This window comes from Rhinopithecus roxellana, chromosome 10 (genome assembly GCF_007565055.1).
Source record: "Rhinopithecus roxellana isolate Shanxi Qingling chromosome 10, ASM756505v1, whole genome shotgun sequence".
NCBI classification, from domain to species: domain Eukaryota; kingdom Metazoa; phylum Chordata; class Mammalia; order Primates; family Cercopithecidae; genus Rhinopithecus; species Rhinopithecus roxellana.
In genome coordinates this window covers 113,869,693-113,895,091 of record NC_044558.1, presented here as the reverse complement: position 1 = coordinate 113,895,091, position 25,399 = coordinate 113,869,693, and the positions used below count along the sequence as shown (strand labels likewise).

Sequence of the window (25,399 nt, the reverse complement as noted above, 5' to 3'; positions counted from 1 at the left end):
CCTTGCAGAACAGGACAGAGAAAAATTTGCGTTTACAATACCAGCTATCAATAATGAAAGGCCAGCTCACTGATTTCATTGGAAAGTGCTTCCTCAAGGGATGATGAACAGTCCTACTATGTGTCAGTATCACGTAAATCAGGCTTTGCTCTCAAGTAGAAAAGAATTTCCTAAATGCAAGATTATTCATTTTATAGATGATATTTTACCAGCATCCCCAACAGAGCCAGTAATTTTAAGTTTATATGCCTCTGTCATAAAGAATACATAGCTAAGAGGTTTAATTGCAGCACATGAAAAAGTACAATTGTCTTCTTGAAATCTTGGATATATACTAACTTCTTGGTCAGTAATACCTCAAAAGGTTAAATTAAATACTAGCAACTTACATATCTTAAATGATTATCAAAAATTACTGGGTGATATTAATTGGTTTTGCCCCATCTTGGGCATAACTACTGATAAGTTACAAAACCTGTTTTCTATCCTAAAGGGCAATACAACCCTAGATTCTCCCAGGCATTTAACTCCTGCAGCAAAAAGGGAAATTGAGGAAATAGAGCAAGCTGTTTCTCAGAGGTAACTAGATTGCATAGACCTGCAATATTCAGTTCAACTGTTTGTTTTCCCTATTAAACATTCCCTAACAGGATTAACAGGACAGACAGCCCCAGGGCTACACTTCCTAGGATGGGTTTTTTGCTCACGTACTGGGACTAAAACACTATCTCCCTATATCCAGCTAGTTACTAAAGTCATCTATACAGGCTGCAGACGATGCAATCAGTTTCTAGATTATGACCCTGATGTCATAAGAATTCCTTTGAGTAAAAAGCAATTCAAAGCAATATTGTCCCTATCTCTAGATCTTCAGATAGCACTGTCTGATTATGCAGGCCATACAGAGCATGCCCTTCCTGCTGACAAACTACTTCGGTTCTTATCTCGTACTGCTGTAGTTTGTGTCTACAAAAGTAGTTCACTCCCCCATACCTAAAACTTTAACGCTTTTCACTGATGGTGCTGGTAAAAATGGAAAAGTGGTTATTTGGTGGAAACTGCATAATTCCCTCACTTCTTCTGGATTTACTAGCACTCAGAGAGCTGAGGTTGGAGCCTTAATCTTGGCCCTGGAGACCTTTTCTGCTCAGTCTATCAATATTGTTAATGACTCTGCTTACTCTGTTTATTTATTACAGAACCTTAAGACAGCCCTCATTAAGTTCACTCTCGAGCCCACTTGTGTGCACTTTTTCTTCGACTTCAGCAACTGCTGGATCAACATACACATTCTATTTTTAACACATATACTCGAGCCCACAGCCCACTGCCTGACTCACTGGCTTATGGCAATGAACAAGCAGACCTATAGGTTATGACATCACTGCTTGACCAAGCCACCCAATTGCATCAATTTTTTCCACCAAAACTGAAGAAACTTAACTAAACAATTTCAACTTACCTAAAGACTAGCTAAACAAATTATTTTACAATGCCCACATTGCCAACTCACAGGCACGTGCCCTCCTTCAACAGGTGTTAACCCTAGAGGACTAGAACCTAATCAGCTATGGCAAACAAATGTTATTCACGTCCTTGAATTTGGAAAACTCAGATACACATGTATCCACTTATACCAATTCTCACATAATTAGCACACATGCTTTTCCTTAAGAGTCCTCCCAATATGTTATTAAACATTTTCTTTTAATCTTTGTGTTTACGGGGTGGCCCACAACAATTAAAACTGATAATGGTCTGGCTTATGCCAGCTCACAAGTTCAACGATTTTGTCACATGTGGAACATCCAACATTCCACAGGTATCCCTTATAACCCTCAAGGACAGGCCATAGTAGAATGTGTCCACTCTACCCTTAAAAATAAGCTCAAAAAACAAAAAAGGGAGAATATGAGTAAGGATCTTGCAACACTATTGGCATAAGCCTTATTTACCCTTAATTTTTTAAATTTAGATGATAAATTTCAATCAGCCATAGAAAAGCATTTCACTAAAGCCCTTCAAAACATAAAACCTGCGGTTTTATGGAAAGATGTAAATAGTAATGTATGGTGTGGTCCAAATGATTTAACATGGGGAAGAGGATATGCTTGTATTCACAACCCCTCAGGTCCTCTATGGATTCCAGCATGACACATCAAATCATACTATGGTGTTGCTAGGACCCAACCTGGTATCAGAAATGAAGGAAATGACCCTGCAGGACCACCAGCCCCAGAAGATGCAGCTTTCTTGAATGACATAAGCCCGAGACATTACCTGGGGGATGCTGAAGAAGACAACTCAGGAGGCTGAGTGAATCCTGTTCTGGACACAGACACCATTCACTCCAGATAATTTGTTCCTTACTATGCTTTCTGTTGTACATTACAACTCTCATAGGACATTGGTTTTTCTTATTCTCTCACTTTGCCTGCTATCTGTACCTGCTACTCTCTATTAGGCGTATCTTCTAAATCCGTCTTTCTTTCACCCTGTTACCCGGGCAGACACCCCGTTCCCGGCCTCTAATAATGTAACTGCTTGGCTAGGAGGGATTAACATACCCCCAGTGGGGTTCCTTAGTAACGACACACATTGGACTGAGCTGCCAAGTAACACTACATGTCACTCCTTAATTGGAAAAGAATCTTACTAATTATATTCATGCTTGTCTTATGTTATTTACTAATTCTAGGATGCAAAGCTGGAATATGAGTTATAACTGCTGCGCCTGACAAACCTGTTGCTGCGCACATCTGTACTCTTCAATCAACAAAACTTGATGCAAAAAACAGAAAAGGGGGAGATGTAGGAATTCGGTCAGGGTGGTGGGAAAAGTTGTGAAAGATGCAAACCTTTTTGGAAGGTCGGGAGGTTTTGCAAAAGCTTCAGAAGGGAATTATGGCTGAAGGCAGCCAGATTCTCTTATCCAGAGCCTGAGAGCAAAGGGTAGATAACAAGGGAATGTAAAGGAACTTATCTAGATAAATTTGTTTACTCTTGTCTCCAGAAACCAATCTTTGATCACTTGCGCACGGGACTGCTCTCTACTTGGGGGTTGACAATGTTTATTACATACAAATTGTGTTTGCTCCAAGCCTTTATCATTAAATCTGTATTAAATAAATGTGACCAGGGTCGGCTTATGGGGGGTGCACTCTCTCGATGGCTGCTGCACTCTCTCATTGGTGGTGCTGAGCTGTGAGGTCTCCTAGCTGCACTGTCAGGCAAAATACCTGTGTCAGCATACCTCTCTCATCTGTCACTCAGCCAGTGTCTGTAGGACACACTTGGCAACCTCCTTTCCTGGCTCCAGTGAAAATAATGCCATCAATATTTATCAGCTCATATTTACTGAATATACATTATTGCCTAGAAACTGGCCCAAGTCTTATATAATCAGTATTTAACATAATCCATACAAAAGAATGGAGATATTATTACTTCAAATTTATAGACAGAAAACTTAGAGTGACTGAACTAAATTTGAGAAAAGGTGTGATGCCAGAGTCAAAACTTTCAACTAAACATCACACTAGTTGTCCCTTTTAACCTTATCCTGGTTACTGTCTTGCCCCATCTAAACTATCTAATTCTAACCATACAGTAAAATAACATGTCATTTCATCTGTCAAACCCATTTAGGAAGAATACAGCTTAAAAAAACATGGAATAAGCCAAGAAACCTCTAGCTTATTCCACATTCATTGTTTCTAAGTTTAAATGCTTTATTCATAACACATTATAATAAACTGGTTTACTTGTTTTCCTATCCCATGGCTTATTATTAATAGAAACAGCAATTCTGAAAGTGTGATAGTGAAGTCAAACTGAAGAAGAAAGGTTAAACAAATATCTCAAAAACAGCAATTGTCACTAATGAGCGGGACAATGAGCGGGAAAATCATTTAAAAACTGAGTGTAAATATCTGCAACATCCTGTGATAGGCACACTAGTCACTAGACAAAACTGAATGTGTACACACACTCCCCACACACTTAACTTAGTATTTACAACAATGCTGTGAGACAGATTTCTAAAATAGATCCCATTTTAGAAACAAGCAAGAAGAGTCTGAGAGGCCTAAGTAGCATCTCAGTCTCAAAGCCCTCAAAGATGGCTCCTTCTCTAAAAACTCCTAGAATCTAATTAATCCATGCATTGTACATCTCAAGACTTAAGAAAGTAATGAATTAAAATATTTAGTGACTGCTGACTGCGTATAGGACCCTACTTGATGATGCAGGGGTACAAAAATGAATCAGATATTCCTGCTACCCCAAGGAAGCTCCACAGTTTAAACAAGTATTTTAAATAAATTTGTATTTAAAATAAAATATAGCACTAAATAGAAAATTACAAATATAGGAAAGATACAGAGGAAGTTAAGGGGTTTTACAAATGATAACTATTTGCTTATAGGAGGAAAGATAGGAAGAGTTTTAGAAGTCACTGGAAAATAGGAGGAAAGGGAGAAGGGAGAAATTCTAATCTCAAGGAAGAAAATAAAGGCAAAGAAGTAGGGAAGTACAGGACATTAATCCCATATTCCAAGAAAAGCTAAACTACATGAAGGTCTAACGGAGATAAAACTGAAAGGCTAGATCATCAGCTATATTTTCACAACTTTTTCTTCACCTTTCTCTAAATGAAACTTAGCTTTGTTTTGGAGACATAGTTACCTTTAGCCCTTTCAAGTGGTGACTGTGTTCTTTTCTATCCTTTGTGACACTGGGCCTGGAGGAAAAACAGATACCTTCCTCCTTGATCCATGTTGCCATTTTTGGACAATTCTCTCTCCTTTTACCATACTCATCTCTGATTGTAATTTAACTCTATTATCTACTATTCCTATTAGTGTTGTAGTCACCAATTCCTGGATCACAGACTCTGGCTCCCTGTTGCTTTCTCTAACATTACATTTGTCAAAATTCTTAATGATTTAGTGATTTCATAATCCATATAGATATTAATCTTTGAATACTGTGGTCTTGATGACCTTTTTTTCCAAATGATTTTCACCTCCTTTCTACTTTAGCCAGTTAGTGCAATGGTCATAGTTGTACTTACTAGAAGAAAACAATAGTGTCCGACATGCTGCACCCCTTCAAGGATATTTAGTAATGCATGGAGGTTTCTTTTTGGACATCACTCTGAATGGAAAATAATGATGGCATCTGGTGGATGGGGCCACGTCTGGTACACCTCCTGTAATATAGTTCTACACTAAAAATGCCAACAGTACTCCTATCGAAAAATACTGCTGCTCTAGCTATATCCTACTCAGATATCAACAATTCCTCAGATCCACTGATCTTGTTACCTTTCCTCCATCCCTCATCCTCTCTCGCATCTCTTCTTAACCAGCTTAGATTTGGTGGCTCATCATTTATTCACTCCTTAAACCCTTTCTTGATTAGTAATACACAACTGACAAAACTTTAATCCTATTTAACATAATTTTCCATGTGTATGACATCACTATTATAGCTAAAAAGTTGCAAGAGAAAAACACATAACCATACTAACTTTTTTTTTTTTTTTTTGGAGACAGAGTGTCACTCTGTCACCCAGACTGGAGTGCAGTGGTGTGACCTTGGCTCGCTGCAACCTCTGCCTTCCAGGCTCCAGCAATTCTTGTGCCTCAGTCACCCAAGTAGCTGGGATTACAGGCAGTCGCCACAGTGCCTGGCTAATTTGTGTATTTTTAGTAGAGATGGGGTTTTACCATGTTGCCCAAGCTGGTCTCAAACTTCTGACCTCAAGTGATCTGCCCACCTTGGCCTCCCAAAGTGCTGGGATTACAGACTTGAGGCACTGTTTCTGGCCCAAACTGGCTTAAAAAACAAAGGCAAAACCCTCTTATTTTACCATCCTTTCTTGACCCCATACCCAGCACTGCCACCATTTCTTATCAACACCCTTCAAAAGAGTTTTCTATATGAACTGTATCCAATTATTCTTTACCCACTCTCTTAAGCTCACTACCATCAGGCTTTTGTACCCATCATTCCATCAAAATTGCTCATCCATATCCATGCCATCCAACAACTCTATGTTAAGAAAAAAACCCATAAATGTTTTTGTTTGTTTTGAGACAGAGTCTCACTCTGTCACCCAGGCTGGAGTGCAGTGGTATAATCATGTGATCATAGCTCACTGCAGCCTTGAACTCCTGGGCTCAAGGAATCCTCCTACCTGAGCCTCCCAAGTAGCCGAGACTGCATGCCCACACTACCATGCCTGGCTAATTTTTTAATTTTTATTTTGTAGAGACAAGATCTTGCTTTGTTGCCCAGGCTGGTCATGAACTCCTGGGCTCAACTGACCCTCCTGTGTCAGCCTCCCGAAGTGCTGGGAATACAGGTGTGAACTATCAGGGAATACAGATACTGAATACAGGTATCAGTCTGATATTAAGTGGCTAGTACATGTAATCCAGTTCAAAATAAGCAAGCACTGAACTCTAGTATTCAAGTCACTTAGAATAAAGCTAGTAAATAAACTCTATCTTATTTCCCCCAAGGATAATCAAAACATTAAAAATCAAATTCATGAATTTATTAGTTAATAATGCTTACCTGGCTGAACATGGGTAGCCTGTAGGAAGTATTTCAAAGCTCTCTCAAAGTTCTTTTCATTTTCCAGAGCATGACCCACATTATTCCATAGTTTGGCATTATTTTTATTTACCTTAAATACAAGCACAGATAGAAATAAGTTACAATTAAAAAAAATATGACTCCATACAAATATTTCTTTGGAAATTATTAAGGAAATATTATTAAGAAAATAATTAATAATTAATATTATTAAGAAAATAATGTTCTATGGAAATGTCTCTGGGGATGACACAGGAATCAAATAAAGACTGCTTCACCAAATTTACTCTCCCTGCACCTGAACACCAACATGCTAAAACCGTAACAGTCTTATTTCATTCATGTTATATATTAACATTTTACTGAAAACGTTATTTGATGAAACCACAGTGATGTTTCAAAACTTCTGCTCTACCGTTTGTATTTTTAGGAGCAAAAGCACTGGAACATGAGAATATGTTTAAATGTTGCACTGATGACTTATTTTTAGACTTGACATATTTAAAGTTATTTATGTAGTCCATTATGGTAACAGAAACCCTGAGATTAAAGCTCTGAGTCAATCTGTGTTTTCAAAGTTCACAGATTGCTGTGGTGTTCTTGCAGATAGATGACACCTAGCCAAGGAACTAATTGCAGCGGTTGTGGCTACAGGTTCCAACCACTGTTCTGGGAGTGAGTATAAGCAAAATTCTGGAAAATTATGGGGCTCCACTGGTATCCTAGGAGTATGGTTTAATAAGCATAGTAATGAGGTCTCACTTGTTGGCAGACTTCTGAGCTGGGAGAGAGAGTAGAGTTACTGAGTTGTATAAGAAGAGAGTCATCTGATCTTAAGTAGATGTGGAATCAAGAAGTCACACAGACTACTGGAATGAGGTGGCAATCCAATAAAGCTAAACAACGAAGAGTTAAGAAATAGTCCAAAGGAAGTAAAAATTCAGGTATCTGAAGAGGGGTACTGGTAAGGGAGAGCTTGAAAACATCTTTGCTGATAACCTTTAAAGAAAACAGATTTTTGTTTTTTCAAAGACCTTTTTCCAATTTATAAGGTACATTCTACAGGACAATCTTATGTCCTTCCTTTCTGCCAATGCTTATCTTTCTGATAGTATTGTAACCACTGGTTATTTTCCACATCGTTGGGTACCTTTTTTTTTTTTTTTTTTTTTTTTCTGTGCATTTTATTTTATTGAATTGATGTCATCAATTATAAAACTCACCATTATTTTAAGTACCATTAAGAAAGAAAAAAGGCCACTAATTTAAGATGCTTTTCACTCTAAGACTTATTTGATTTCAGAGATATAAAAAAGGAAAAAAATGAGCACCTTTAGAACTAATGAAATATAGTATTCTGATTTAAACATTGTGTCATTTGAGCTTCCAATAACTGTATAGCATTTAGGGAATTATCATATATGCTTTGGGCATATAGCTAAGTATTATTCAGAGCATTTGGTTATGGCATATATTAAACAACAAATTATTTTCATTAATCTTTTCGTGAAGTACTTAATCTTGACTGTTAAATGTCTCATTAAAAACAAAGTTAAAACAGCTTAGAAATTGTTCCAAGAAATCACTGATGACATACTTTCCTGTCATTCTGAACAACACTTTACCTTCAAGGCTGACATAAACAAAGTATATTCAGACTCCCAATCCCAATTTCTGTGGAATGTTTTCAAGGAATGAGTGAGTATCACCATAGACAGACAAATCCAGGATAGCTTTTTAAACACACTGTTTAAGAGAAAAAAAGCAAAACAAAAAAAAAATTGTCTTCATCACCAAAAGCATTTTACGTTTTAGAACAGAGGTAAGAAGTATCTTAAATGCTCCTAAAATATCAGATGTGAATTTATTCTAATTCATTCTAATGATCACCCAACTTTAGAGGACACACCACCAAAAAAATTAAATATTGTGAATATGACCTTCCAGTCAACTGCATTATATATGCTAATATTGGCTATATTTCAAAAGTTCTGTTTAAATTAAATGATTACAGATGGATAAAACCAATTTTTAAATGTGACTTTTTACATTTACAGTCCTTTGTGCCATTTTCTACAACTGAGTACTCTTAACTGAGTTTAGAAAGGTTTGGTCAACCTTACCACTGGTCACATTTGAAAATGTTTTGCTTACAATTTATACCAAGAGTATCATGATATTCTTTATTTCTCTACTGTAAAGCTAGAACTGTCTATTAAAAGGCATAGTAAAAGTGACTCTTCATTAAACAGAGGCAAATTACTTATACAACTTTAGGTTAATTATTTGAAGGCTCAATTCCTCACCTATAATCTTTATTATCTTGTTTAGTATTAATAGTCTCTGAGTCTGTGTTTTTGTTCCTATAACATGGTTTAATTTCTTTCATTTTGATAGATCCACTTAACTAGGACACATGAGTATGGATGAAAAAGAACATGGTCATTAGAAGCAGTCAGATGTAAATCTGAAACAAGACTGTTATTTACTAGCTGTGTGATCTTGGGTAATATGGCTTCAATGTTCACATCTGCAAAATAGACTTAAGAAGTGTCAAGATTAAATGAGAAAACAAATCTAAAGTGTTTATCATGGTCCTTGGTACATGGCAGGCATTCAAAAATGGGTAGTGATTATAAATGGATATATGGGTAGAAGCTAAGAGAAAAGGTTTGGTAGATGGCAATAAAAAATTGCAGACATGGATGAGATTATCTGTGGAACACATGCAGTGTGAAAAAAGTGGCTATAAGACTTTGAAAAATGTAAATATTCAAAGAGCAGGTACAGCCAGAAGAATTAATCAAGAGAAACACTTTTTACAGACACTAGGGAAATGAATTTTAAATTAAAAGAGCTGACTTAGTTTAGCTACTAGGAGGTACTTTGTTGTATGTTTAAGGGTGAAGTGGAGAGAAGTCAGAATTCTGTCGGGTGAGGGGTGACTAGAAAATGGGAAAGTGAAAGAAGTGACTATTTCTTTTTCAAGTTGCAAATTCAAAGTTAATATTATTACATCAGTATTACTTGACCTTTAACAATTTGCTTGATTTGATAATTTTAGTGCCACAGCTTAAGTATACAATGAGATAATAACTATAACAATGATAATTCCTAAGCATATATAGTGTGACTACGCTGTTCCTTAACTGTTAGTCTGAGGCAACTAGGATACCAAGATTATAACGAAGATAGTGATGATAGCAAAAAATTACAGATTGCTTACCATATGAATTTTATATATATTAACTCAATACAACTCACTTAAGTAGGATGACTATTATCTTAGTTCACTGAATATGGAAGTGGCAATGGTCATTTGTGACTTTATTCTCAGTAACATCCTTGTTTTCATTTGGGTCTGACTCAAAGGTTGTTCTGTCTCAGGCTGTAAAATCAGATTGCATAAATATGGGGAAGAACACAGAATAAGTAGGTGCTGTGGAGCTTTCCTAACTTGTCTTACAAGACAAATGTGGAGATTAAGGAGATGAAAAACCAAAAGATACAAAAGCATGACTTAGAAAACTGAACTAAATACTTAAATTTTAAAATGTGTCACACTTAATTCCATAGTAAGCATTACATGAACTGACATTTAAATTCACCTTTTTGTTGATATTTTCTGCCATCCATGAGCTACCAAAATACAGAATCCCATGCTGGGAACATATAATACTCGCTCGGCAACAACAAATCCAACTGGAAAAAAAAGGTTCGATGCAGGAATAAATGGTAAGGCCATTAAACAAAGCGCCTACAAAAAAAAAAAAAAAAAAAAAAAAAAAAGATTTAATAATTTATAATAATTTATAATAAATTAAGAACTATATGGGCATCTGATACTCGAATTCAAATATTTTATCATTTAATTTGAATAGTGTACTGGTAAATTATTTTTAATAATACTGTGAAGAATATTAATTTAAACATAAAGAAGGCAACTTAGGCATTAACAAACATCAGGATGTATGTAAGCAAGGTGAAATGGAAATCTTGAATTCTAGAAGTTATAATTACAAGATATCTATGAACTTTCTTCGAAAACAAGATTTCTAGGTGTGCTTGGGAGTGATTACTCCTTGAAATTAAAATCTAAACCATTACAGCATTTTAAATTTGAGAAGCATAATTAGCTATATCTCACTGGTTTTCTGTAAAAAATATGCTTGTGTAGTAAAATATAAAAACTTTAATTAATGTAAATATTCACATCTTTAAGCAAAAATTAAACGATAAAGGTTCATCCAGTTAAATAAAAAGTGAAAGTACTTTTTGAAATTGTATCTAAAATAACACACTCAAACAACTCAATCGTAAGAAAACAACCCAATTTAAAAAATGGGCAAAGAAGCTAAATAGATATTCCTCAGAAGACAACATGCCAATGGCCAACAAGTATATAAATGTTCAACATCACTATCATTAGGGAAGTGAAAATTAAAACCACAATGAGATATCATCTCACACCTGTAAGAATGGCTATTATCAAAAAGGCAAAAGATAACAAATGTTGGCAAGAACGTAAAGGAAGCACTTGCACAGTGTTAGTAGGATGTAATTTAGCATTGCCATTAGGCAAACATTATGGAGACTCCTCAAAAAATTAAAAATAGAACTACCACGTGATCCAGCATCCTCACTACTGGGTATAGATCCAAAGGAAATTAAATCAGTATGTCGAAGAGAGATCTGACCTCCCCTGTTCATTGCAGCATTATTCAATTTACAATAGCCAAGATATGGGAACAACCTAAGTATCCATCAACATATTACTGGATGAAAAAAATGTGGTATATATACACTTTGGAATACTATTTAGCCTTAAAATAGAGGAAATCCTGTCATTTTGACATGGATAAAACCGGAGGACACCATGTTAATAGAAATCAGCCAGCCACAGAAATACAAATAACACATGATCTCACTTGTATGCAGAATTTGTAAAAGTTGAACTCACAGAAGTAGAGTAAATGGTGGTCACCAGGGTTGGAGGGAGAAGGATGGGGAAAGGTTGGTAAAAGGCATAAAACTTCAGTTAGGAGGAATATAAATTAAACAAATAAACATTTTACACATCTAACTATGTACATGTGGTAAAAATAAGATGATAATGAAATATGCTAATAGGTTTTTCAACAAATCAAAACCACAAAGGCTGATTAAAAAAAAGCTAAACATGTCAATTTTTACAACTTTACTACTTTAAGGAACCGCATGATATTGGAAACTGAGGGAACGAAATCAGGTGTTGTTCAGACAAGACAGCAGACTACTGTACCTTAGCATTACTTCACATAACATCCTGAAAGGTTAAATATATTTAACTAGAAGCTTGGTGTATGCATAAAAATAAAACTGTCCCCCTTTAAATCAACAGTCTTTCATTCTATAAGAATTTCTAAAATTATTGATATAACACTGAACAATGAAATGAAACATCATAAAAATGTTTAGATTTCTTACCATTCTGAAAATGGGATGACATGTGGTTTCCACATTACACACCCACAAAACACTAGCACATAAATAGCTTGTGAAGGAAATAAGTTTGGTCACTTTTAGGAAATCTGTTTCTATGGACATCTGCTTCCATATTTTGTTACCGTGATTTGTTTTATAGTACCTAATTGAATAAACAAGTTAAACCTTTAGCTTCACAAGTTTGAGACTCTTCTAATGGGCTAAGGTGAAAGAATGTCTTTTTTTTTCTATTTGACTTAATTTGTGAAATACAGAGGTATATACATTGAAAAAAACACTCTCTCCACAAATGTTCACACATTAATGATTTGTATTAAGGCAACACTGAATCTGAGGAAAATCACTACCATCAAACTGGTCACCATCATACCAATTTGTAGGTCTGACACTTCAGTTTTTTTAAATCAAAAAGGTAAGAGCAACTAAGAGTACATAGAATTCACTTTCCATTTCCCAGAGATGCTTGACAAAAAATGTGAAACAGATAAAGTTCCTGAATATATATGTAGTTCACTGAAAAAAAATTTTACTTATTAATTCATGGCCGCCCTAAGGCAATTTCATTTGAAGGAATTAAGTGTTAAATTCACCCAAAAGTGTATTGCAGACTGATGCATAAGCTATACAAAAAAAAAAAAAAAATCTCTCAGGAAAAATCTATAGGTTCTCTAATGATTAACTTATTCACAAGTCCTAATATGCTCTCTAATAATGTATGTCAACCTAGTTAACTATCACTATCTTTTAATTTTCTTCTTCCAGTAATATAAACTGTCCTTAAATGTTAGGATATTAGTAGATAGAGCAAAGAGTTCAAGACAAATCTGCTTTACTTCTCATTTCCTACATAAGGGAAACCACCCAGTCACCTCAAGAGTCTTTCTTTCTTTTCTTCTTCTTCCCCTTTTTTTTTTTTTTTTTTGACAGGGTCTTGTCTGTCATGCAGGATACAGTATAGTGGCATGATCATAGTCTACTTGCATCCCTGAACTCTTGGGCTCAAGCAATCCTCCTGCCTCAGCTTCCCAAGCACCTAGGACTACAGGTATGCACTACCATGCCTGGCTAATTAAAAAAAAAAAAAAAATTAGAGATGGGATCTCACTGTCTTGCCCAGGCTTGTCTCAAACTCCTGGCCTCCATTGATCTTCCCATTTCTGTCTCCCAAGGCACTGGGATTACAGGCATGAGCCACTGAACCCAGTTAGTTCTTTACAAACAAAATGGGGATTAATAACGACTTACATTTTGCTGTTGACAAATATATGACATCTTATCTAATAAGTGCATAAGATGGTATCTGGTCCTTGGTAGGTACTCCTTTGTTCTACTTACCCCCTCCAGAGATCTTCAGAAAATATCACCATAAAAAAAAGCACATTTATTAGGACTATACCGAAAGTAAAGTTATGCTTAAGGTCACAGCTGTTCCATTTTTATATGCATTTTAAATTCAGTTTACATTACATGCACCATTATTTTATTTGGTGAAACCTTAATTCCCCTACCTCTCCTTTTTTTAAACTTTCTTTTAGCAAAACTCCAGCTTTGGATGTATTCTACCATTTATTTCTTTTGTCTGTATTTATCAGAGTGGCAATGCGCTGCCAGAGAAAGTCCCTAAGCTGAACAGATTAACACTGTCATAAAAGCATGAGCATCAAGTTCAAATTTATCCTTAAGACTGTTTAGGATTTCTAGGTTTCTCTGGAAAGTCCCACTCTTTTTTTTTTTGAGACGGAGTCTTGCTCTGTCGCCCAGGCTGGAGTGCAGTGGCCGGATCTCAGCTCACTGCAAGCTCCGCCTCCCGGGTTCACGCCATTCTCCTGCCTCAGCCTCCCCAGTAGCTGGGACTACAGGCACCCGCCACCTCGCCCGACTATTTTTTTGTATTTTTTTTTTTTTTTTTTGAGACGGAGTCTCACTCTGTCGCCCAGGCTGGAGTGCAGTGGCCCGATCTCAGCTCACTGCAAGCTCCGCCTCCTGGGTTTACGCCATTCTCCCGCCTCAGCCTCCCGAGTAGCTGGGACTACAGGCGCCTGCCACCTCGCCCGGCTAGTTTTTTGTATTTTTTAGTAGAGACGGGGTTTCACCATGTTCGCCAGGATGGTCTTGATCTCCTGACCTCGTGATCCGCCCGTCTCGGCCTCCCAAAGTGCTGGGATTACAGGCTTGAGCCACCGCGCCCAGCCAGTTTTTTGTATTTTTTTAGTAGAGACGGGGTTTCACCCTGTTAGCCAGGATAGTCTTGATCTTGTGACCTCGTGATCCGCCCCTCTCGGCCTCCCAAAGTGCTGGTATTACAGGCTTGAGCCACTGCGCCCGGCCTTTTTTTTTTTTTTTTTTTTTTTTTGAGACCGAGTCTCCCTCTGTCACCCAGGCTGGAGTGCAGTGGCTGGATCTCAGCTTACTGGAAGCTCCACCTCCCGGGTTTACGCCATGCTCCTGCCTCAGCCTCCCGAGTAGCTGGGACTATAGGCGCCCGCCACCTAGCCTGGCTAGTTTTTTGTATTTTTTAGTAGAGACGGGGTTTCACCGTGTTAGCCAGGATGGTCTCAATCTCCTGACCTCGTGATCCGCCCGTCTTGGCCTCCCAAAGTGCTGGGATTACAGGCTTGAGCCACCGCGCCTGGCCGAAAGTTCCACTCTTCTTGACTGCTTTGAATTTTCATTACTTTTCTCAAACTGTTGACTCATGCCACTTTTAGCAGGCAACTACATTTCCTAATTTACAGGGAAAAGCTAAAGCCATAAAACAAGAATTTCTTCAATTTCCTGCTGCTAAACCTACTAACATCCACATTCATTTTCTTTCTTCTTGTAACATAAGGGGTATCTCTTCTATCTCAGGCCAAACCTGTGCTCCGTATCTCCTGCTCCTCATAAACTTCACTAACAATTATCCGTTCTCTAATTTATTAACTACTTTCTAATCAACTGTATTCTTCCTATCTATATTTAAACATGCTCTCGTCTCTCCAGCCTTAAACATCTTTAACAATACATCTTTTAAGCTACCTTCCCTATTCGTTACATACCTCAGGTACAAAACAAGTTCCCATGATCTTAGGAAAGATTTTGTTGCCATAGTATCAAGTAGCCTGCTTAACTAATCAACTTAAGTCCACCACTTAACCAATCAACATTTCAACTTAATAAATATGTTCCTGCAAGCCAACCCATCAGGGATATCCGCATTCTTCTAAAAGTCAGCTGAGTAGCTGAGTACTCCAATAAAAATGCTTCTATATGCCAACCAATCAACAATATCTCCCTGACATCACTCCCTCCTACCTCTGAAGGTCTACCAATGCCAGATCTCAATGCTTCCCCCAAGCCCTACATAAGATTAGCAGTCTGTTATACTTGAAACCACTGCCTGACCAGCATAGTCTTCCCTTACTTAGGTAGGAAATAAATCAAGTTTATCCCATCCTTTGAAACAGTCAAAGTTAACTTATTCCTACAGGTTATCTATACTAGCTCTCTTCACTTTCTTATCAAATCACTCACTGCACAGAAACAGATTTCCTTTAAGTAACTACAGACTAAAAGAGGTCCAATCCAACAGATTCTAGATCTTTCTCCTTCAAGAGCATCTGTTAGTGTTAACCGTTTGGTCTTTCTTAATACACTTTCCTACCTTTCTCTTCATTTGATATATCTCCCATTTAGGATCCTTCTCTTCAACATCTAAATATAGGAGTTTCTCAAGACCTAGTTGTAGATGTCTTCTCTTTTCACTGTATTTAGCCCACTCAACTGTTTCCTGGGGAGAATTAACACCAAATACTCTAAGGCTTCCATTATGAGTATGAGTGAACTTCTGTGCATCTAGAATGTTAACAGCTACCATCTTGGACAGAACTGGCAAAACCCCAGTTGAGAAAGGCTGCTCTATAACCTCATCTACAGTCCACCTTATCTACATCCTGGTTTCAATTACCACCTCTATGTTAATGAATAAAATTTCTATGTGTAGCTTAAGTATCTTCTATGAACTCCAGACAAAAAGCGCTGTTCAAAATGTCCAATGGGATGTTTCAACAGTAACGCAAACATGTTCAAGGATAATAGAAAACACAATCTTTCAATCTATTCTGTATCTCATTCAAATTTCTCTAGAATGTAAGTTCTCTGGAAACGTGAATTGTGTATTTACTATCAAAACCTCAGTGCCTAAAATGCTGTAATGTACGAAGGGTACAGTCTGTTTTTAATTGAATGAATAAATCAATCTAGTGGCCACAGCAAAAAATTATGTATCTGCAATTCATTAAACATACTTTCTGACATATAATAAATGCCTGAGAAAATATACTATTGTCTTCAATAAATTTTTATTTTTATTTTTTTGAGACAGAGTATTGCTCTGTCACACAGACTAGAGTGCAGTGGAGCAATCTTGGCTCACTGCAAATTCCACCTCCCTGGTTCAAGTGATTCTTGTGCCTCAGCCTCCTGAGTGGCTGGGATTACAGGCACCCACCACCACGTCCAGCAAATTTTTGTATTTTTAGTAGAGACGAGAGTTTCACCAGGTTGACCAGGTTGGTCTTGAACTCCTGGCCTCAAATGATCGACTTGCCTTGGCCTCTCAAAATGCTGGGATCATAGGCATGAGCCAACGCCCGGGCCTGTCTTTAATAATTAAAAGCAAGAGAAAACAGAACCCTTACGAGTATGAAATGAGGCAGGGTAAGAAAATTAAAAAAAAAAAAAAAAAAGTACAGAAAAATAACCACACATACACACACACACACACACACACACACACACACACAAACTTTTCAAATAATCAGAGTTCTCTGAACATAGTAAAAGCTACCTAAAGGAGTAATAAAAACCACCTTGCTCATGAGAACTGAAAAGCTCTGTATTGCTAGTTGTGTATCTTACATGACATTGTTCTCTGTGCCAAGAAAACAAATAAAATACAGTATAATCAATTTCTTCAAAAAGCATATAATTTAGTTGGATAAAGGTAAGAAATATTTTATGTGCTGAACATATGTCAAATTATGCCTGCAAATTAACTGCGAATTTTGGGATAACTGAAATACCTTTATAAATTGGGATGCTGTTGAACAAAGGAAGGAATGCTTCTAAAAATATGCTTTTGCTGAATTAAATGTAGTTTCTTACTTATTCAACTGAATGTAACATCATTTGAAAAGTTAAGAAAAGTTTCTTACCATTAAAACAGTCTTGGAGGAATCACCAGAGTATCTGAGACTGAATAATCCCAAAGTCCCCAGAAAACAAAAGAAAGTAAATGTGGCCAGATTTCGAATATCTAGTAATGACTCTATAAGTGGTATTGTTCCCATGGTCCAATCACAGCAGAGCTCCGAAGGATTTAATAAAAGCCAAGCATTCACAGGAAGGAGGTAGTTAAAAGTCAGTTGCCTTGTAGGAGTTGGGCTTACAGCAGCTGGGTTATCAAACCTGTATAAAGGATTTAAAAAATGATTACCAATAAAACTTTTAAAATACAGATTTATTTACATAAATAAAACACTAAACAATAAACATTTTATATATCATCTTTTTAAACAGAAGACACAGATAAATGTTATGTGTAACTCAGACTCTTGCTAGAGTTCAAACTATCAAAACTTTATGAAATATCTACTTCAGAGAAGTGATATTTATGAAGGACTATTTGAAAGGCAAGCAGGTCATCCATGTCTGTTTATTATTAGAATAATTCAGACATGCATCCTATAATATTACAATACTGCAAAAGTGTTCCATTAAACCTTTTGATTAAAAGTAGTAACAAAAAGTTGTATAAGATTTATTGTATGTGTTGTATGAATCACTTTTGAAAACATTCACCAATGCTTTCCTACATGAGACATTTCTTTTAGAGCTAAATGTTAATTAAAAATTATGCTTCCTGGAAAAAATTAGTATATTTTTCTCCTATCATGGAGAGAGAAAACCATATCACCTAGAAGCTTTCTTCCCTCTTTGACTCCTAGGAAGCTAAAAACCAAACTTCTAGTACAAAGTAGTAACTGTGTAGGCCTATATAACAATTTGTGTTCTACTTTTTCTCTTAGTAAATACTAACATAAACTTATACCATAGTTTATCTATTCCCAGGCCATGACATATATACATTTCATTAGTTTAGTCTGTGTTCTAAATTTTGTTGGCTATAATACATAGTACTTAAAAGACCCATTTTCTCATTTTAAAATGAGTAAGCCAATGAAAAATCAACTACTATCACTTATTTGACTTGATTTTCTAAAAACATACCAAATATCTGATAAAAATAAATACTATTTGAACAAACAATATCATTTCAAAATTTTCATATGGAATCTCACAACTTACATATTTTTTCAGATAAAAATAATAAATCATAATTTACAGTTCACATCGAATAGTCAAAAAGATCTTGCATCAGTAGTGAAGTGAAATTAGTCTTATCCTAAATGCTGATGTGGTTCCACAAAACAAAGCTTAAAAGCAAGACTGGGCTGGGTGTGGTGGCTCACGCCTATAATCCCAGCACTTTGGGAGGTCAAGGTGGGCGGATCACCTGAAGTCCGGAGTTCCAGACCAGCCTGACCAATATGGAGAAACCCTGTCTCTACTAAAAATACAAAAAGCCGGGCGTGGTGGCGCGTGCCTGTAATCTCAGCTACTCAGTAGGCTGAGGCAGGAGAATCGCTTGAACCTGGGAGGTGGAGGTTGCGGTGAGCTGAGATCGCGCCATTGTACTCCAGCCCTGGGCAACAAGAGCGAAACTCCATCTCAAAAAAATAGAAGAAGAAAACTAAGAGTGAAAGATAAAACATTTTCCAAGTAACTTAAATGCATTCCAGAATAAAACTCAAAAGTTATAGAATACATTAAGGTAAAATTCACAAATGGTATCTGTTCAACAATTACTGGGAATGCAAAGAAGCAGAGAAATACAACCTATAATGAAGAGAAAATTTATTTGATAAAAACTGACCAAGGAATGACATTAGTAGGCAAGGACATTAAAGCAATAGAACATGTAGAGATATAGAAGATACAAAAGAAGACTCAAATCAGACTTCCTTCTGAAGATGAAAACAGATTCATAGGTAAGAAATAATTAGATGAAATGAAGGGTAGATTAGATATTGCGGAAAAAAGACTAGTGAACTTGATATAGCAAAAGAAACTATCCAAACTAAAATGGTAAAAGATTGAGGGGAAAAAACAGAGCATCACTGCAACAACTTCAAGAAACTTAAATATACTTAAGTGACATACAAGAAAAAGAGAAAAAAGAAAAGATGGCAAAAATATTTGAAGACTAAACATTTTCCAAAATTTATACAACATTAAAACCTACAGATTTCAAGAAGCTCAGTTTGACTAAGCACAAGAAACATAAATATATAAGAAACAATCATAAAGAGGAAATATTAAAAAAGGCATAGAAAAAAATACACATAACATACATTAGCATAAAGTGGTAAGAATGATAAAGGTTTTCCCACTGAAAACAACATAAGCCAGAAGACGGTACATTTACATTTTCAGAATACTGAATGAAAAAGTCAGTGTAGAATTCTTCACCCAGAGAAAATATCTTTGAAAACCAGATATTTTTAATCAAGAAGTGCTAAAAAAAATTCCTTCAGGCAAAAGGAAAAATAGTACCAGATAAAAATCTTACCTAACAAAGGAATAAAGAACACTGGAAATGGTGACTCCATAGTTAATGTAAAATACTTTTTTATTATTTAAATTCCTCTAAGACAATTGCTTAAAGCAATGTATGTTCAAGGAAAACATATGCAAACTGCACAAAAGCTAAGTTCTTACATATATAAAATGTGTATTATATATATTTATACTATATATACTGATATTTTTCATTTTATATATATATTCAAAATTAGAATATTCCTTGAAGGTAAATTGTGATAAGCAGAGGATGTTCTAAAATCCCTAAAGCAACACTAAAACAACCAAGATTTATAGCGAATAAGCCAACAAGGAGATAAAATGAAATATTAAAAAAAGATCCAAATGAAGGTGGAAAGAGAAAAAAAAGGGAACAAAGAATAGATGGGACAAAGATAAAACAATTTTAGCAAGATGACAGATTTCCATCAAACTATATCAATAATCATATTAAATATAAATCATGATATATCCCATCTAAAAGTCAGATTATCTGACCAAACAACAAAAGACCAAATTGTATGCACGCTACAAGAAATCTTTATACATAAATCATAGACAGGTAAAAAGTAAAAAGATGGAAAAAGATACACCACATAACACTAACAAAAGATAGCTGGGATAAGAAAAAGTGAATTTCTGAGTAAAGACTATTACTAGGGATGAAGCTCATTTAATAATGACAAACGGATCAGTTCCTCAAGATGACTTAACAATCCTAGTTGTTTACGCACCTAATAGCAGAGCTTCAAAAACATGTAAAACAAAAACGGATAGAAGTGCAAGGAGAAACAGCGAAATATGCAAGTATAGTCAGAGATTTCAACATGGGTCTTTCAGTAACTGACAGAATGAGTAGACAAAAATCACTAAGGATAGAAGAGACTAAACACTAACCTTAACACTTAACCAGTTTGGGATGGGTCATTCATTATCTTTATTGTGGGGGCTTTAAGGGTGTATACGTATGTCAAAACTTACCAATCTGTAAATTTTAAATACATGCAGTTTAAAAAATATGTTAATATAGCTTAATAAAACTGTTAAAAAACAAAGTAAATAAAATACTTTCTGGAACATTTATGAACATTAAAATCCAAAGTTAAAAAAAAGAATGCAGAAAACAAAGTACCAGAATTTCGTACCTGGTGAATACTGGAAGTTGGGATTGAATAACCTGGACTCTAATTACAACAAGTAATAACGTACTGAACATCAAGACAATGAGTTTTACTAATGTCTGTAGCATAGAAAATGGAATGCTACCCTTTCCACGGAGAAACTGTCCAGCAGTAGTACATAATAATGGCAAAGTATACTGAAAAAGAAAATAAACGATTTAAGCAACAAATAACAACATATCTCAATGTTTTTAATACTGTAGTACTTTCTAATTGCAAGATTAGATACAAGTATAATTATGAAATTAATGTGGAAGAATGTGTGAAGCTAATAATAAAACTGAGCTCAACAGTCTTACCCAACAACGAATTATACTGTACAGTATTATTGCATACTTTTCCAAGCTGCCTAATGATTCCATTATTGAAATTTAAAATACAGTTCTGAAAACACTTAAAGTATCATAAAATGTTAAGTAATTTTCAGTAGGTATGAGGATAAGACATGATATCTGGTATTATTATTGGTAAACATTAATTTACATAATGATACATTTAGAAAATAAAAGTAAATAAAATCTGATTCAATTAGGATAAAATATATCAATAAGTAAATTTATATATTTATAGTTTGGCTTACCCCCTGGGCAATAAACACTTCATACACACAGCAAATTCCTACAACTGTTATTCCTTGTTCTTTACACAATGTTGCAACAGCCACTAAAAACACTGTCAATGCAATTGGAGTCCACGCTGCAATTTGAGAACAGAAATTCAGAAAACAATTTTATAACGCAAAAAAAAGATATTTTAAACTTTACTTGTGATTCCATATCCATATGAGTGCTATTTCCCATTAATTAGTAGGACATACTTTAAAATACACTTAAATTTTATAATTTTTGCTTTTATACATTCAAAGCAAAATATCAACATGTATAATTTGAACTGAAATTTTTATGGAGAGAAAAATTATTTAATCAAATACTAACTTTTAAAACAAAGGTAGGGTGGTGAATATGGAAAAGAGAAATTTACAGGTTTGATAATTAATGAGGTATCAATCTGAAATGAAGAGAAATTTCTGAAATTATGACAGATATCTTTATACTTTATTAAACTGATAAATTATTAAAAACTTAAAATTTAAAACTATTGGGAAAAGTAGGGTACCATACTTTTTTTTTTTTTTTTTTTTAAGACAGGGTCTTGCTCTGTCACTCAGGCCGGAGTAAGTACAGTGGTGTGAACATAGCTCACTACAGCCTTGAATTCTGAACTTCAGGCAATCCATCTGCCTCAGCCTCCCAAATAGGACTACAGGCATGTGCCACCACATCTGGCTACCTTTTTTTTTTTAATTTCTGTAGAGACAGAATTAATATTGTTTGCTATGCTGCTCAGGCTGGTCTCAAACTCTTGACCTCAAGCCATCCTCCCACCATGATGGGATTCCAGGCACGAGCCACCGTGTCTAGCCCATTCTTATAAAAACTAAAATGAAAGTGGTTAAAAATAGGCACCTAAACACTATTCTTCAAAAAATTTGCAATAGACTCTATAAGTTATATTTAAATGAAAAATGTACTTCATCGACTTTAAGTAATTGTCTACCATAAAGCAGTAATTTGACTAAAGAGTAATGAACTGTGAAAGTTCATTGTGCTCTTGTGAGTTTGGGCAACTTTTCCGGGCTTCAGTTTTCTTATGAAAAACTATAACCTCTTATTCTTTTCTAGTTTAAAAAATATCTGGTAGTATGACTGTGTGATCTCAATTTGCTTTTTTTTTTTTTTTTTGAGATGGAGTTTCGCTCTTGTTGCCCAGGCTAGAGTGCAATGGCATAGTTTCAGCTCACCACAACCTCCACCTCCCAGGTTTGAGTGATTCTCCTGTCTCAGATTCCTGAGTAGCTGGGATTACAGGCATGTGCCACCATGCCTGACTAATATTGTATTTTTCAGTAGAGATGGGGTTTCTCCATGTTGGTCAGGCTGGTCTCGAACTGTCAACCTCAGGTGATCTGCCCACCTCAGCCTCCCAAAGTTGCTGGGATTATAGGTGTGAGCCACTATGCCCGGCCGTGACCTCAGTTTTAAGAATATTAACTAAAGCAAAAATTCAAATAATTGACTTAAATCTAAGTATAAACAAGAACAGAATTCATGAATTGAATACATTTTCTTTTGTCACTGGGCTTAATATAGAAATTCACCTATTTTTGAAATTGTTTTCAAAGTACGCTATAGACTAAAATTACTGAAAGAAAAAATAACCAAAGACAAGAAATAAACGAAAAAACCAAACCCACGAAACTGTTGCAGATACTAAGTATAATAATATTCTTTCTTTAAAAAAAATCTTATAATCTTATTAGGCCAAAACCACCAATACTAATATACTAGATTATATTATATTACAATGCTAAATTCAACAAGAAATTCATAGAGGAAGAAATCAGAAGATGGTTATTGACAAAACAGGTTGGACCTAATGTTGGCCCTTGAAGGGTATACAGGACATAGAAAAACTGGGAAAGGTGGATGCATAAATAAATAAATAGGGGTGAGAGTAAGCTAGGCGAATGAAGGATATAGAGAATAGTATGAATGGATGCGTATGTCTACATAAAAACTCGTAGAAAATAACAGCATTGAAAGCAGATATTTTAAACAGTTTAAATAGCCAGTTTGGCATATATGATTTCACTGAATCTTAAAATCACTCTACGGAGTAAGAACACGGATGTAATCATACCCATTTTTAAGATGAGGAAAGAATTGTAGAGGTATTTTTAAAAAAGTAACAAAGAATAAGGAGAACAAGACTTCATGGTTCTTCTGATTTTAAATTCAGAGCTTCTCAATAATTTGTATTTCTACTCGAAGGAAGAAAAAGCAAACAGTCACCTTTTATAACCTTGAATTCAATCTCACCAACTAAGAGTAATAAATGCAAATGCCTTACTGAAACCAATCACTTCAGTTATTCAGCCTCTAGTGAGTATATGACTATATAAATACTTTGATTTTATAATCAGATCACCGTGGTTAAAAGTTACTACATGTGATTTTGTCCAAAACAAGTACACCTGGTAAATAAGTTAAGGACACTTACATCCATTCCCATTTCAAAATACAGGTTTCTAAACTAACTCTACATATGTAAAAGAAACACATCTTCATCCATCACTTATTCAAACAGTTATTTTAAGTATCTACTACATTTCAAGGGTATAGGGAAGCGAGACAAGTATGATATACTCTGTCAAATGGTGACAAAGTGTAAGTGTTAAAAAGAAAAAAGAGAATGAAGGGAAATAAAAATAGCACCACTGGGAAAGATGAGTAGTGACATTGATGACATTTAAGTGGATATTTAAGCAGAAACCTAAAGTAATAAAAAATCAAGTATGAAGGCCCTGAAATTGGATGACCATATTTACAAAAGAGGTATGGGACATGAATAATACGGAAGTAAAAATGAATATAAATAATTACAACTTGAAAACCTTTGCACAGGCCAGTGTATACTAGATACAATAGGGAACACAAAGATGATGTGGAAACTGTGGCTTCAAAGGTAAAATTACTAAGAGTACAAAGTATCACGGTGGTTAAGAGGATAAAGAGAGGTCCAAGGTAGATTTCAGTATTTTTTCAATTAGAATTTAAAATATATTACATTCATTCACTTGCTTATTTCTTTAATATACTCATACTAATCACCTACTGTAAACTAGGAATCATACTAGGAAATGAAGATCAAAAAATGGAGAAAAAGTTACCTACCCTAATGAAGGTCACACTCTACTGCGAGAAAGCAATAAACAAAAGAAAAATGTAAACTACGTATTTTCAGGTTAGAAATTAGTATTTTCAGAAGTGCAAGTTAAAGGTATAGAAAATAACATTACCCTGTTTTTGTTTTGGTCAAATGGTGAACTAGATTGATCTGTGGTCCCTTCCCCAAAAATCAACTCTAGAAAAAGGTAAGTAAGAGGGAAAAATAGTTTCTAAGACACGTTTTTTTTTTTTTTTTTTTTTTTGTAAAAACAAAAACAAACAAACAAAAAACCTTCTTGGCATTTCAAGGTTACTTTAAGCATGCGTGGTTCTGTGAGTGTTATGAGGAATTACATTTAAGGTAGAAGACAAGAGTGACAATTTTTTTTTTTTTAACTTTTTTCCTATCCTCTCCTGGCTGCTTTGGGTAGATCACTATCTGCTCCATTTTTACTGCAGAAATCCACAGCTACAATGGCTAGCAGGTGTTCCAGAGGTAAAAGCAGAGCACTTCAGAAGTCTTGATGGGGTAAGAGGTAGATATTTTTTAAAAGGTACAAACCAACCAATACACTCCGAGGCAGTAACTTCCACAGAGCTACCATTTAAATGCAGAGGAATGGTGCACTGGCCCCTTAATGCTGATTCTCTTAAAGAAAACCGAAAGCGTGCCTCGTAGTACTGGTAGGAAAAACAGTGATCCACAGTAGTTCTGCA

General features: G+C 35.4%; 1 protein-coding gene across 2 annotated transcripts in view; it reads right to left on the bottom strand.

Moving 5' to 3' along the window:
• Positions 1-25,399, bottom strand: part of TMTC3 (transmembrane O-mannosyltransferase targeting cadherins 3) — a 57,224-nt gene that overhangs the window by 17,232 nt on the left and 14,593 nt on the right. For both annotated transcript variants that reach the window (XM_030938858.1, XM_010371485.2), the window contains exons 5-10: positions 21,535-21,650; positions 20,919-21,091; positions 17,286-17,538; positions 10,215-10,363; positions 8,232-8,352; positions 6,586-6,697 (exon numbers count right to left, since the gene is read on the bottom strand). In XM_030938858.1, coding sequence (XP_030794718.1) covers positions 6,586-6,697; positions 8,232-8,352; positions 10,215-10,363; positions 17,286-17,538; positions 20,919-21,091; positions 21,535-21,650 — 924 coding nt within the window. The remainder of the gene's footprint in view (positions 1-6,585; positions 6,698-8,231; positions 8,353-10,214; positions 10,364-17,285; positions 17,539-20,918; positions 21,092-21,534; positions 21,651-25,399) is intronic.